This window comes from Furipterus horrens, unplaced genomic scaffold (genome assembly GCF_987537825.1).
Source record: "Furipterus horrens unplaced genomic scaffold, mFurHor1.1.pri manual_scaffold_3, whole genome shotgun sequence".
Lineage (NCBI taxonomy): Eukaryota > Metazoa > Chordata > Mammalia > Chiroptera > Furipteridae > Furipterus > Furipterus horrens.
The window spans coordinates 167,154,330-167,168,267 of NW_028327173.1; the positions used below are offsets into that span (position 1 = coordinate 167,154,330).

Sequence of the window (13,938 nt, forward strand, 5' to 3'; positions counted from 1 at the left end):
AAAAGAGGCTTTTATATGGAAGCTGGCATTCATTAAAAGTAAATACGAAGAAAATGAATGTTTGGGGATGATGGGAAAAAATATTTGAGGTACAATGAACTGTAGGAATAAAGCATGGGTACACAAAAGCTTGGGAGATATATATGTAGTAGTGAATTTAGGCAAACTAGCTAGTACTCATAAAAGGAATTATGAGAAACAGAGTAGGGTTAGGTAGGTAGAACCAGAGCTTACATGTTTAGCTACAAAGTTTTCATATTTTTATTTTGTAAATAACTGTGAGCCATAGAGGTTCTTTAACAGAGAGGTGCAATCAGAGCATGTGCTTTAAACAGCTTAACTGGAAATATTTGTTCATCAGCACTGTATATATGTGCCAGGTTCTTTGCTAGGTGCTGGAAAATTAAAAGATAAAAGACCCAGCTCCTGTCCTTAAGGACTTCAAATTTAGTAGGAAGAGTGTCTGGATACAAATAATTATAATTCATTAAGGTAATTGCTATGATGGGCACATGTCATAGGTACAATAGGACTTTAGGAGAGAGTTCCTGTGTCCACCAAAGAAGTCACAAAAGGAAGTGTATGAGAGGAGACTTAAGGAGTGAATAGGAATTTCCAAGAAGACAGATCTGGGGAGGGAATTCCTGATAGAAGGTACAACATGTACAAAGCCTCAGCAGTTTGAGACCATTATAGGTTTGGAGAACTACAAGTAATTAAGTATTGTTAGAAATTAAAATGGACTAGTAGGTCTGGTTGTTGGCTTAAGAGAACAGAAATTTATTTTCTCACAGTTCTCAAGACCAAAATCAAGGTGCAGGCAGGGCCATGCTCCCTCTGAAGGCTCTACTGAAGAATGCTTTCTTGTCTCTTTCAGCTTCTGGTGCCCGCAAGGCATCCCATGGTTTGTAGCTGTGTCAGTCTAACCTTTACCTCTGTTTTCACATGGCCTTCTTCTATGTGTGTCTTTGTCTCTGTGTTTTCTGTCCTTTTATAAGGACACCAGTCATTAGATTTGGGATCCACCCTAATCCAGTATGACCTTATCTTAACTTCATTACATTTGCGAAGACTATTTCCAAGTAAGGTTCTGAGTGGACATAAATTTGGGGGGATACAACTTAACCCAGTACAGTAGGCGACATCTCATCGTGAAAGCCTTTATATCTCATGGTAGGGAGTTTGGTTTTATACTAATGTAGGCAAAGAAGAGGCCTTGATGAATTTGAGCAGGTTGGCTTGACTTCCATGCCTGTGTGGAGAATGTATTGGAGGGAGGAGTAAGACTAGAAGCAGGGAAATTGCTAAGAAGGTTGTTGCAGTAGCACAGTGGGGAGATGCTGAGGGCCTAAATTAGTGCTGTAGCACTAGTCGGGCAATAGAGAGTTATTTAAAGGCTAAAAATGTAGATGAGGAGACCACTTAGCAGGCTCTATAATAGTATTATTGAAAGGTGATAAGATAGAGCAAAAAAGAAAAAGGACTCATGGACAACAGTGTGGAGATTGTTGGGGTGGGGGGTGGAGGTGTAAGGGAGATAAATGGTAATGGGAAAATTCAATTAAAATAAAAACTGTTAGTTAAAACTCAACAAAAAAGGTAATAAAAGATTAATTTAGCAAAATGTCTGTGAGAATAGAGAAACATAATATAAATAAGAATTGTAATAGAGATAGAACAGAGAATTTGGGCCTCAGAATTGTTCAAATACCAACATTTTTTGAAATCACTTATTTCCCCTGTGTTGTATCAGTTAGTTCTCCCTCTGTGTTCCCACTTAAGGGCTTATATCCCTGTGTATTATTTACTCAATTCTGGCTTATATTTTGGATAGTTATTTATGTGTCTTCTATTAGGATTGTAAATTTCTTGACTACAAGAACGGTATCTTTTTTATATTTTATATGTGTTGCTACTTTATGTCTTTTCATGTAATTAAGTATTTAAATGTTTCTTTTTAAGATACAACACAGTTAATTAGACTTATAAAATATTATTGCAGAAAGATTCTTAAGAGATTTATTTAGTCCAATCCCATCATTTTACAGTTGAGAAAACTGAAACCTTTGGGGGTTAAATGATTACTTAAAGTTTCTAGACTACCACTCCAGCATTTTCCCCCCTATAAAATTATACCAAATAAAAAGTCAAAAAATTAAGACAACTAAGCCCAACCTCAACATCCCAATAAAGCCTCTTTCCCCCACTTAAATTTCGGAGCACTCAGTCTTCTTGCTCCAGATGGAAGAAACATTAACCTTTGCCATTCTCTGACTGAACTACTGCCAGGACTCTTCAGTCTCCTATAATTACCTGTACCCTGTAATTTTCTATTCTCTTTACATGATGGGACCCTTGTTTCTGTTGTGTGCCATCCTTTCTTGTAGGGGACAGGTTATTCAATTCAGGGTAAGAGAATACTTAATGCACCCAATAGTCAAAACTGCTGCCCCTGACATCTGTTTGACTTTATCATGGTTCCAACATGTGATCCTGCACCCTAAGTACATGAAGAATGTACAGACCAAAATGTTGAACCTTCATTTGGCCGGTGGATTTATGTTGGGAAACTGTCCAGCATCCAATGTGTAATATTAACAGGCACAAAGTGGAAATAATTACAGATCAATTATTTGGTTTGATAGTTGTGCCATTGCTAGAATTCGAAAGCTTTGTATGGAGATTTCAACATTCTAATTATACTTTAAGATGGGACCTTGTTCTCATACCTGGGGCTCCTACTGAATTTATATTTTCTCCCGCATTTTTGGCTGTTTCAGACAAAGATGCGATAAAATGCTCTAAGAATATGTTCCCACTATGATTTCTTCACTATTAGCATTCATCTCATTTTTTACATGTACTTCAGGTTCTTCCCTTTTCAGAACTGTGTGTTTGATTTTCTTCCTGTGTAGTGGATAGACCAGACAGGTGCAGCCTCCCAGAAGAAGTCTTTCCATTCAGCAGGATCAGAAAAGTTCAACTTATACCGGCATCAGTTGCGAATCCAGGACGAAGAATTTCAAGAAGGCTTCGATGGTGGCTGGTGCCTCTCTATGCATCAGCCCTGGGCTTCTCTGCTTGTCAGAGGGATTAAAAGGTAAGAACAGAAATGAGTCTTGGTAGTGAGAGATTTTACAGTGACAAGGTTGATTTAGAATTATGGATTGGAATCTATTTTTCCAAATCTAGTGATGATTTAGAATACTCTTGAGTACATAGAATTTTAAGTGATATATCCATATTACTGATTTGGTAATAGTTTTTTGTTTTTTTTTTACTGAATAGCTTTTAAAAACAGGTTAAAATGGCTAAGGATTTTAATCATAACAAAGAATAGAATACCAGTTTTTTCATCTTTGGAAGAAGTATGTTGATAAAACTTCTCTTGGCATTGCCTTTGTATTATACCACTCAATAAATATGGTTTGATCATATTTGAAATTCAAAAATTTTAATACCTATTTATTTTTTAAAGATACTAGCCTAACTGTGGCTTCTCTTTCCTTCCTCCCTCCCTCCTTTCCTTCCTTCCTTCCTTCCTGTCTGTCTACCGATGTGTCTGAGTAACCATACTAAGAAACTATGTTACCACAAATTCCTTTTCTACAAAAAATGAGGGAAGTAGTGAGGAATAGTAGAGGTATATAATAGAATTGAGTCGTACCTGTTAGTGATAGCAGTAACAGTTTACAGTTCCATGGTTTTATGTTTCTTCTCAAATCAGTTTTTTAAAATAGGCTTTTTAAAATTTTATAAATGTAAATATAATATTGGAAAATACAGAAAAGTAGCTAGAAAAAGAAAGATCACCTATAACTTGTATCACGTAGAAACAGCAACTGTTAGCATTTTGGAATGTTTATATTCTTTTTCCTATGCAAACTGTTACATAATGAGGTCATAATATATATTTATGTTTGTGTTTTTCTTCTTTCACTTATCATTATAGTTATTTTTCCTTTTTTATCCATTTTTATTAAGATAAAATTGACATATAATGTTGCATTTGTTTAAGGTATACAACATAATGATTTGATTCACATGTATATGTTGCAAAATGATTGTCGCAGTCAGTTTTAGTTAGTATCCATCACCACACATAGTTACACATTTTTTGGTTTTTGTTATGACAGCTTTTAAGATCTGTTTTCTTAGCAGCTTCCAAATATATACAATAAAGTATTGTTAACTATAGTCACCATGCTGTGCATCCCCAAGACTTATATATAAGTGGAAGTTTGTAATTTTTGACTATTTCTGCTGTTTCCATCTGGCAACCACCTGTTTGTTTTCATATCTAAGAGTTTGTTTTTTTCTCATTCAACATTTAAGTGAGATCATACAGTATTTGTCTTTCTCAAACTTCTTTCACTCATCAAAATGCTCTTAAAATCTGTTCATGTTGTTGCAAAGGGCAGGATCGCCTTTATTTTTATGGCTGTGAATAGTATTTCATTATATGTAATCACATTTTTTTATCCAGTCATTTGTCAATGGTCACTTAGGTTGTTTCCATAATCTTGGCTATTGTGAATAATGCTGCACCAAATGTGGAAGTGCAGATATGTCTTTGTTCCTTCTTATTTTATCAATTAGAATTTTATATGCCTGGCAGTGTCCTAATTCATAGCAGTAATAATACTATTTTTAACAGAATTTTACAGTTTTCAAAACAGTAGCTCTAGAAATGGACCAGGCCAGTAATTATTGCAATCTTAGACAAATGAGGACATTTAGGCAAAGATAAAGTAGCTTACAAAGTTAGTTAGTGGCAGAGGTGGTTCAGATCTCAAAGTGCTTTTTCCACTTGTGTAAGCTTCAGTCATTTCTCCACTTTCCTGAAAGAAAATTTCTCATCAGCATTTGGGAATAATCATTTTTGTGTTGGTGTTTTTATGATTAGTTGTGATTTCCCTCCTTCATCAATGTGCATTAGCGTTTTTCTCCCGTCTTCAAGGTTGGGCTTTCTTCCTTTGGCTCCTAATTGTTTTATAGACCATGTGTATAATGCTGTTAGAACAAGTGCATTTGAATCTGCTTCTGCTTCTGCTTCTGCTTCTGCTTCTGAGCAACTAGGCCCTCAGATGTCTGTTTTCTTTTTGAGTTCTCTGCAATTTAGGTAGCTTCCCTTTTTATTTTTTAATTTTTACTTATTGATTTTAGAGAGAGAGAGAAACATCGGTTTATTGTTCCACTTATTTATGCATTCATTGGTTGTTTCATGTACGTGTCCTGACCGAGGATCCAACTAAACCTTGATTGGGACAATGCTGTTAACCAACTGAAATACCTGGCCAGAGCAGGTGTTTTCCTTTTAAAATAATTTTTAAAAAAAAATATGTTTATTGGTTTTGGAGAGGAAGGGAGGTGGAGAGAAAGACAAAGAGAGAAACATTGATGTGAGAGAGAAATATCAATTGGTTGCCTCCCATACGCACCCTGACCAGGGTTCAAACCCGCAACCCAGGTATGTGCCCTGACTGGGAATCAAACCCCCAACCTTCTGGTGTATGGGACAACACTTCAACCAACTGAGCCATACCGGCCAGGGCAGGTATCTTCCTTTTTTAAAGTAGAAAATTAAACAACTTGTTCTCTGCTGAGGGAGTAAGAATGTTTATTGCCTTTTTCTCATCCTGTTTTGGATCTGTATTATTCAGATTTTCTCACTGAAAAGAACAGGATGAGCACCATCCAACTCACAATCACTAATCCTGCAGAAATACAGTGAGTGGGTGGTTCTGCAGCACTTGTGAGATTTTCCCAGTAACCCTTCTGAGGTGTAGAAGGGAGAAATAGAGTGATTCATTCCTCATTTACTGAGTACCTACTATCTGCCCAGCACTTTTCCAATTCATCTATATTGGAAAACTAAGGATATGAGAAATTCCCTATTTTGCATTGTAAGAATAATATCATAGGGGTGTCTTATCAAGGTACTTAATTTTATTGATGGGAACTAAAAGAAACATCTTTTTGTAATCCTTGGAGTAATTACATTCTCTTGAATGCATTCCATTATTCCACTTAGAGATTCATTTGTTTAATCATCTACAAAAAATATAAAATACTTAAAAATATAAATGAATGTGGTTGCAATTTAAAGAGTAAAGATGATAAGCATTTTTATTTACTTAAATTCTATTAAATAGTTAATATAAAAGTAACTTCTTGAGGAGTTATTTGTGGGTGAGAGTTTTTCTGTCAGGACAATTAACAAATCTTTCAGGAAAAGGTTAGCCTTTGAAAAAAAGGCAAGGATTTCCATTTTTGCAGGACAACTTGGATGCCTTGAAAATAGAAGATTTGGATTGTAGACATTCCAGGGCTAGTGAAAACCCCCAGTCTAAATTATAGAAATCAGATAAAATAGGAGCCGAAAGAGATGAATTATCTTTGGTCTAATGATTGGAAAAACTAAAGAACACAGTTCATACTCAAGTGAAGGGTATTGTGGGAGAATTGTTTTTCCCAAAAAATACCCCTCTTGTTGAGGTGTCATCTACAAATCTTTGCTGTATATTATGAGAGCCTCCAGAACACTAGAATTGAGATTCTTCCTGCTAAATTTGTACTTGTTTAAGGGTGGAAGGCAGGAGCTGGTACACCCCACACAGAGGACGACTTTGGATAGCAGCCACAGCCAAAAGACCCTCTCCTCAGGAAGTCTCAGAGCTCCAGACTACGTATCGTTTCCTTCGTGGGAAAGGTAACCGCTGTATATCCTCCTTTTAGTCTTATTTTGTGAAGAGACTTCATTGACATTCACATTTTTCTACTTCCTCCTTCATGTGGCTTTTTTTCTTTTGTTGGCTGAAAGAGACTTTAAACTGTGAGTATGTTTGTTTGTTTAGTGGCAAATTATAGACACCTGTTAAAAGCATTAATTTGCCAAATAGTGCAAATAAAAATATCAGTTCCCAACCTCAGAAATCAACCAACCCGTCTTAGTTTTACCTGAGAAATTTTCTCCGTATTTTTTTACTATGAAAGTAAAATGAATACTATGAACTCTGGGATCTTTAGGGTGGGAAAACCACAAATAAGAATTTTTATCTGGAATGACCCAAATAGACATCTGCTATTGGATTTGGACAGATCAAAGTTGGTTGACTTAAGCAGTGTATTTTGGGAATCACCCCCAGCACACTAAATTTGGATTCTAAAATACACTTTTGACCCTTTTATCCAGCTCATACAGTTCTCTTTAAGGTAGAATGAAAGGATAATTACAGAAAAACCTATAAGAAGTTTTTAAGAAACCAAGCTTTAGGAATAAAAAGTACACATGTCAATATAAATGTGTTCTGTTATTCTTAAGGTTTTTTGTTTTTTTTTAAATTATTACAGTTTTATGTGTTTTCTCTTGACACCTGTCGCTTGTTTCCAAAACCCATCACCACCAACTCCAGTCTGATCCAGTAGAGTGTAGTAGAATTAATTTGTTTGGAGTGAAGGTCTGGGGTCCTTGAACTTCGATGGCATGAGGGTAATTTTCCGATAGTTTAGGATGTGTATAGTAGACTAAGCCAGCCACTCTATTTTTTTTTTGCTAAAGTATCAACAGTTGAGCCAAATAAAAAAGCCTCATTGTTTTCCTTATGTCTACAACTATATAATAGAGAAAGTGATTTGTTCAGAATTGAAAATGGATTCGTGAGTTCCAGGATTACAAAGAAGAAAATTTAATCCTTTTGTTATTCTTGATTCAGATGTGGAATTTCCCAACGATTATCCATCAGGTTGTCTTCTGGGCTGTGTGGACCTAATTGACTGCTTGTCTCAGAATCAATTTAAGGATCAGGTGAGTAAAAATACTTCTCTTGAACAGATACTTGGTTTGCCACCATAGCCAACTATGGATCCTTCACACAAAATATCCTAAAGATAGTAAGGTCCTAGCAACTGAATTTAGACATGTGAAGAGAAACTTAATTAGGAAATATTGGGGAGAGAAAAGACCAGGGAAGAAACAAAAAATGTAGTGCTTTGGTTTCTGGTATGTGGAAGAGGATACATACACAGTTCTGCGTAGAAAGTTTTTGCCACAATCCAGCTAACATGTATAGGGTCTTCATTTCTTAATAAAAGTTTGCTGCTTTTGGTGAAGAAATCCTGTATTATCTCTTGAATTATTTAATTAGGTAGTAGGAATGGTAGAATTTATTACTTATTCTGGAACATTTGGTCTAGGGCAGAGAATTCATGATAAGCAAATGTTTTAACTCTGATTGCCTGAACTGTGCCAGGTTTGGGGGGTATGTTTGTGTACATATGTGTGTATTTATGTGTGTTATTTTTATGTATTTCAATCATTCAAATTTAAACTGACATAACTAAAGTACATGTTTGAACAGCAGAGGGAGCCAAAGAACTTTAGCTTAATTGGAAAACTTGAAATTTAAAGCCTTATGTTTAGACTTAGGCTAGAGAAAACTTCCATGGGAAGGTCCATCCTTGAAGCATGAAGAGTTTTACTAACGATATGGTTTTCTTGATCTTTGAATAATTACTTTAAGCAGTAGGGCTTCTATCACTGTGCTTAAGAAAATGTTCTTCAGCTTAATTTTTCTCAGTAACTTTTTTTGTTTTCCAGACTTATTTGCCTTTCATTAGTGTTATTACTGTCTGCTTAAAAAAAAAGAAAACTATTTCTATCTCACCATCTCTATTCTTTCTTCACATATTTTCATTTTCTGTCTTTCATTTTCTTGGGGATTGCCTTCTCGGCTCTTCTCTGATTACTTTATGAGTACAATGCATGCAATTTGTGCAATTTGGCATGAATTTTTAGTCCTAGCCTTTTTTCCTGCTCTTAACACCTGATCTAGACCTAGGCAAAACCACAGACATGAGGAGGCTCTTTATTTTCCACACCCTTTTGCCTGTTCTCTCTATGGGCCCTTTGCCCATTCTTTTTCAGTGTCTTTTTTTTTTTTTTCCCCTCTACTCTTTTTTTTTTTTTTTTTCCCAGTCTAGAAGTAATATAAGGCTTTACAGTTTTAGAGACTCTTGCAGTCATTAACAACATAATGTAACTATTATATTTTCCTTTTAGCATATTTGCACTCTAAAACAGAATCCAGGAGCATCTGGGAGTGTGGGTGGTGGTTTTGGCAAGGGACCTTCCTTTGCTTTCTCATTTGTTAATCAAGCAAACTACCACCTAGTAGATGATCAAATGATTTATATTGCTAGAAAGTTAGGCAATCTTCTTTCTGCCACAGTTCTTGTATAGAAGGATGGGAAACTATAATCCTAGTCTCTGGACTACTACAAGGCTTACAGAAATTAGAGATCTAATTAACAAAACAGATCTTTTTGGTCTCTCCAGGTTACCTGTCCTTCAGGGTAGTATGATACTTCTCCTTGAGCTTATATTCTCTCTTTTATCCTGAGAACGCTGAGGGCAGTGCATAGAAGTGTAGGAATCCTCTGTTATGTTTCCATCTGGAAGTCATGGCAACTCTCTTTATGAATTTCTTGATGTATGACATTAGAATATCCCAAAATGCCAGAAGCCTCTAAACACAGGAATCCCATGCTTATTTTCCCTATGGTCAGCTTTTCTGTGGCTTTTCCCCATTGTTTCTATTCTGTGTGTGAGGGTAGCACATGAAGGTATTCAGAATTAACATTAGCCCTATTTGGTGATTGTTTATTGGGTAAGAATCTTACCACTTTTAAAGCAGTAGCTTTCGTATTAGGCTGCTTTTGGAAAATGTCTCAAGCACCCTCGGTAATTTACCTGTCTCTCTTTGAGCTAGGATTCTATGATGTATGAAATGTGATTGCCTAATCTGTTTTATCAACCTTATTCTCATTTCTGCAAGAATGAGTTGAGAGTTTAGGAATAATAGACTAGAATTTCCCAAACTGTTCCATGGCATAGGTGTTCTCTTAAAAAAAAGGGGGGGAGGAGTGATTGTGAGGCTTCCATGGACATATACATTGGGAAAATGTATTTGGATTAAATAAATTTGTTTATGGAAGACCTTTTCAGAGCCCTTAATATGTTAAGTGTATATCATGACTCATATATCTGGTGTATATAACTTGGACTATTCACAAAACTTTTTGACCATAATCTACCCGCACCTCCCACATACACACCAGTACTACGGACTTGCGTACTGCAGAACTGGTATGTGGTGGGTAGGTACAGTTTAGGAAGTGCTGGTCTGGGTATGTTTGGTTTTCCTTTATCCACATATGTTAGTTTACTGAGGGAGTATCATCCAGGAGACACTTTACTGATCTATGTCTTCTTTCTGCATTTCCACGCTCATTTCTCATCACCTAGTTGAATTTGCATTTTCTTTGAAAATAGTGTGGATATAGTAATTTTTATTTCAACCGAAACTTATCTCCTATGTGATTAGGACCACATTTTACTTCTCCATCTTGTTCCAAACTTTCCTTTCTCCAAAGAAACTCAGTAACTTATTTCCTGTCCTCGTATTCTTGGACTTTCTTTGATGAGTTAAAATATACTAAGACCTCAATATTTTCAGCATAGTGTGATTATTTAGTTTAAACAAATAATAACAATAACAGTCCTGGCTGGTGTGGCTCAGTGGATTGAGCGCCAGCCTGTGAACCAAAAGGTCGCCAGTTCTATTCCCAGTCAGGACACATGCCCGAGTTGTGGGCAAGGTGCCCAGTAGGGAGCATGCAAGAAGCAACTGGTTGATATATCTCTCACATATCGATGTTTTTCTCCCTCTCTCCCTTCCTCCCTTCCCATCTCTCTAAAAATAAATAAATAAAAATTTAAAAAATATGTAACAGTAAAGGTTTTATTAGTGGTTCTTTAAAATCAAGTGTACTACAGTATAAGTGGCTTTAAAAATATGTGCTTAAAGTGCTTTCCCCTGAGCTAAGAATTCGTCTTCCTTTTTATCTTCTAAGAATAGTGTGGCTGGCATGGCTGATTTGTGCCAGAAAAAAAATTCCACTAGACCCTCAGCCCTCCTGAGTAATAGGGGATCAACCTAGATAAGGTACAGAAAGCGCTGTAGGCTCAACTCAGGATAGAGAGGTAGATGAGAGCCATCTAGTTAAAACTTCTGTATTCTCCTGGAAGGAGCCAATGCCTTTTGCCAGCATTTTATCTGCTAGCAGCAGATGTAAGCTCTCAGAAACAGCAGGGAGAATGTTGACTGCAACAATGCATCAAGGCTGTGGTTTGTAACCTCAGTAGTAAGGCAGTTAAAACTATTTTTTTAAACAAAGACATTTTGATCGCCAAATCCATAACCATTAGCAGCTGTGGTTTGAATAGTTCTCTAGACCTAACAAGTTTTCAGACAAAAAGTTGAGTTGGTGGCTTTTATTTCTGCATGTCTGTTCTGTGTTATGTTTGTGCTATTTATATCTCTGCCTTCAATAGAAAGTCTGATTTGTCTAAAAATCCCCAAGGTCACTTGATTATTTAGTTTCTTCTGTATGGAATCCATTTCTCTCCTGCCAGTTTACTGACCCTTTAGTCCATTTGATCTTACAATTTTTAAAAATAACCAATACTTTATCTCTAAGGAATTATGTTGAAGAAGTTCTGCTGCTGGGTGCCTATATAACTGACATTAGCAGTAGAATTTCAGTCTTCTACTGGGAAGACTTATTTATATAAGAGTACCCATGCGATACAGATCTTAAGGAAAATTGCGATACCACTTCTTATGTGCAGATCATTGGCTTGTATCACCAGTGGATTGACTGTAAGTCTGAGAGGTAAAATAATTAGAAAATAAAGGAAGCAATTAATAGTTAAGTATTCAAACCAGGCATTGTCCTTAAATAATACAGAGTCCCCAAATTTTTTTTTAAATATGTGAAAAGGCCCTCTCTGTTGTACTGAGAAAACCTGCCAAATTATAGACCTAAAATGTATGTTTCTAAGGGATTTTGAGGGCTATACCTGAGAACCAACAGAAAGGGGAATTGAATATCTGCCACAGTTAGCCTAACCCTAGGCAGTTCTTTAAAATCACAACTCACTTGAGTGAGACAAGGAATGTATTTTCAGAGTTCTGATGATGACCAGAACATTTACTAGAGTTTCTGACAGTCGGAACAGATTGTCTTTCGGTTTTTTGTGACCTGAGTATCAATTGTTCACTTAATGAGTTGACAGCCATGTACATTTTTTAAATGGGTCTGCTGCATGGGCAACAGCAGACCCTCCATATCACCCTGCCCAGGCTCTGTAGCTTCAGCTTCACTGGAGAGGACACTCCAGCGTCATCGCAAGATGTCGATTCAACACGGGAGGAGACAGATACCGTGTCACTCCCAAGTCGGACTGCACAGCCATTCTCGGCGGTGCAGATGGACTCTTAAGAAGCTACACCATCGTCTCTCGAGACGGACGGCTGCCGACGACGACATTTTTTAAATAATGAAGATAGGAGAATATTAACACTTTTATGTACATTTTTTAATGTTTCACTTTTCATCTGAAAATAAACATTTAATTTTTAAGATTTTCTTAAGTATTTATTCATCAATAAATACTCAAGTGTCTACCACAGATCAGATACTGTTTTAGATACTAAAGAAAACAAGAAGTTAAATCAGCAGTGGATTCTGTCCTCAGAATGTTTGAAAGAGCACTAGGTATATAAGATATATGTACGTAAGGCAAATACAAAATAAAAAGCAAAGACAAGTGTTTCAAGAGAAGTAAAGACGCCTCTGAGGAATTTAAAGGAGGGAAAGGTTTGCTTCTAGCTGGGCTGCATCACAAAATGACTTTATTAAAAACATGGCTTTTGAATTAGCCTTCAAGGGTAGTAATAGTAAAATCTGTTACTTTTTGATCAGTTATTATGTACCAGACCTATTAGGTATGTATTTTCTAATTCTCACAGCTCCATGCAAGGTATCATTACCCCTCTTTCAGAAATCATAGGACTAAGACTAAGAGAGTTAAAATAACTTGGGTACTGTTAGTCAGTAAATGATAAAATTGGGATTGTTTTTTGAGTCTTCCTTAGATGATGGAAAAGCATAATCCAAAGAAAGAGTGTAAGGGGAGGTAGGAAATTATGGGCCCGTATGGAGAGTAATAACAAACCAGTTTGTTGAGGGAAGAGTATGAATAAAGAGGAACAAACAGCAAACAAAAATGGAAAGGTATGTTTTGGTCTGAGATAGATACCTTTGCATGGTAGTCTACAGGGGGAAGACATTTTTCTGTAGTCATTTGTGGGATGGGGAAAGGTGTTTTGAAGGTGATCAGAGCCTTGCTTGAGGAGAATGATCTGGCAGAAATGTGGAGGATGAATTTCTGTGAAAAGACTGAAGTTCGTAGAAAGACTAGTCAGAAGACAGTTGTCACCCAGCATAGAGATATTTTTAAAATTCTGTTCTGATAATGCCAGTGGAATTAGATAGGACAAGTATAAGAGGTTTTATGTAGTAGAATCAACCACTTAATATGACACCTTCATTTTACCTATAAGTAAACTCAAGCTTAGAGAGAAAGTGGTCTGCTTGATATGGAAGGACCCTGCTGCAGTCTTGCTGTCTTACTTGCAATCTGTTCAAGGCTTATTGATTTGTCATCCAGTCTACTGTGTGAACCAGGTGTCAGATCATCTCCTAATTTAAGATTTTGTTGCTCAGAGTATTATATAACATACCGTGTGTCATGTGACAGTTACTGTGCTAAAGACTAAGGATCCAGAATTTAACAAGATACTTAATTCCCTCTAGATATTTAGGTCTACTAGAAGAGACCAAGACAAGAAAACCCATCCATAATAATTATCAAATGAACAAAGGCATGCACAAAAGAGGGGGCCTAACTCCTAACTCAGCTGGAGGTAGGGTAGGGAAGGCTAAGGAAGCTTCTACAAACAGTGAGTCCTGGAGAAGGCAGAATGTATGTGTTTCTCAGTATACCATGCTATATCATTTGCCTATGCTCTT

General features: G+C 36.4%; 1 protein-coding gene across 1 annotated transcript in view; it reads left to right on the forward strand.

Moving 5' to 3' along the window:
* TRIP4 (thyroid hormone receptor interactor 4) overlaps positions 1–13,938 on the forward strand; it is a 52,859-nt gene that overhangs the window by 22,502 nt on the left and 16,419 nt on the right. Inside the window, exons 9-11 of the mRNA XM_090272029.1 lie at positions 2,916–3,100; positions 6,588–6,712; positions 7,716–7,807. Of these exons, the coding sequence (XP_090128155.1) occupies positions 2,916–3,100; positions 6,588–6,712; positions 7,716–7,807 (402 nt within the window). The remainder of the gene's footprint in view (positions 1–2,915; positions 3,101–6,587; positions 6,713–7,715; positions 7,808–13,938) is intronic.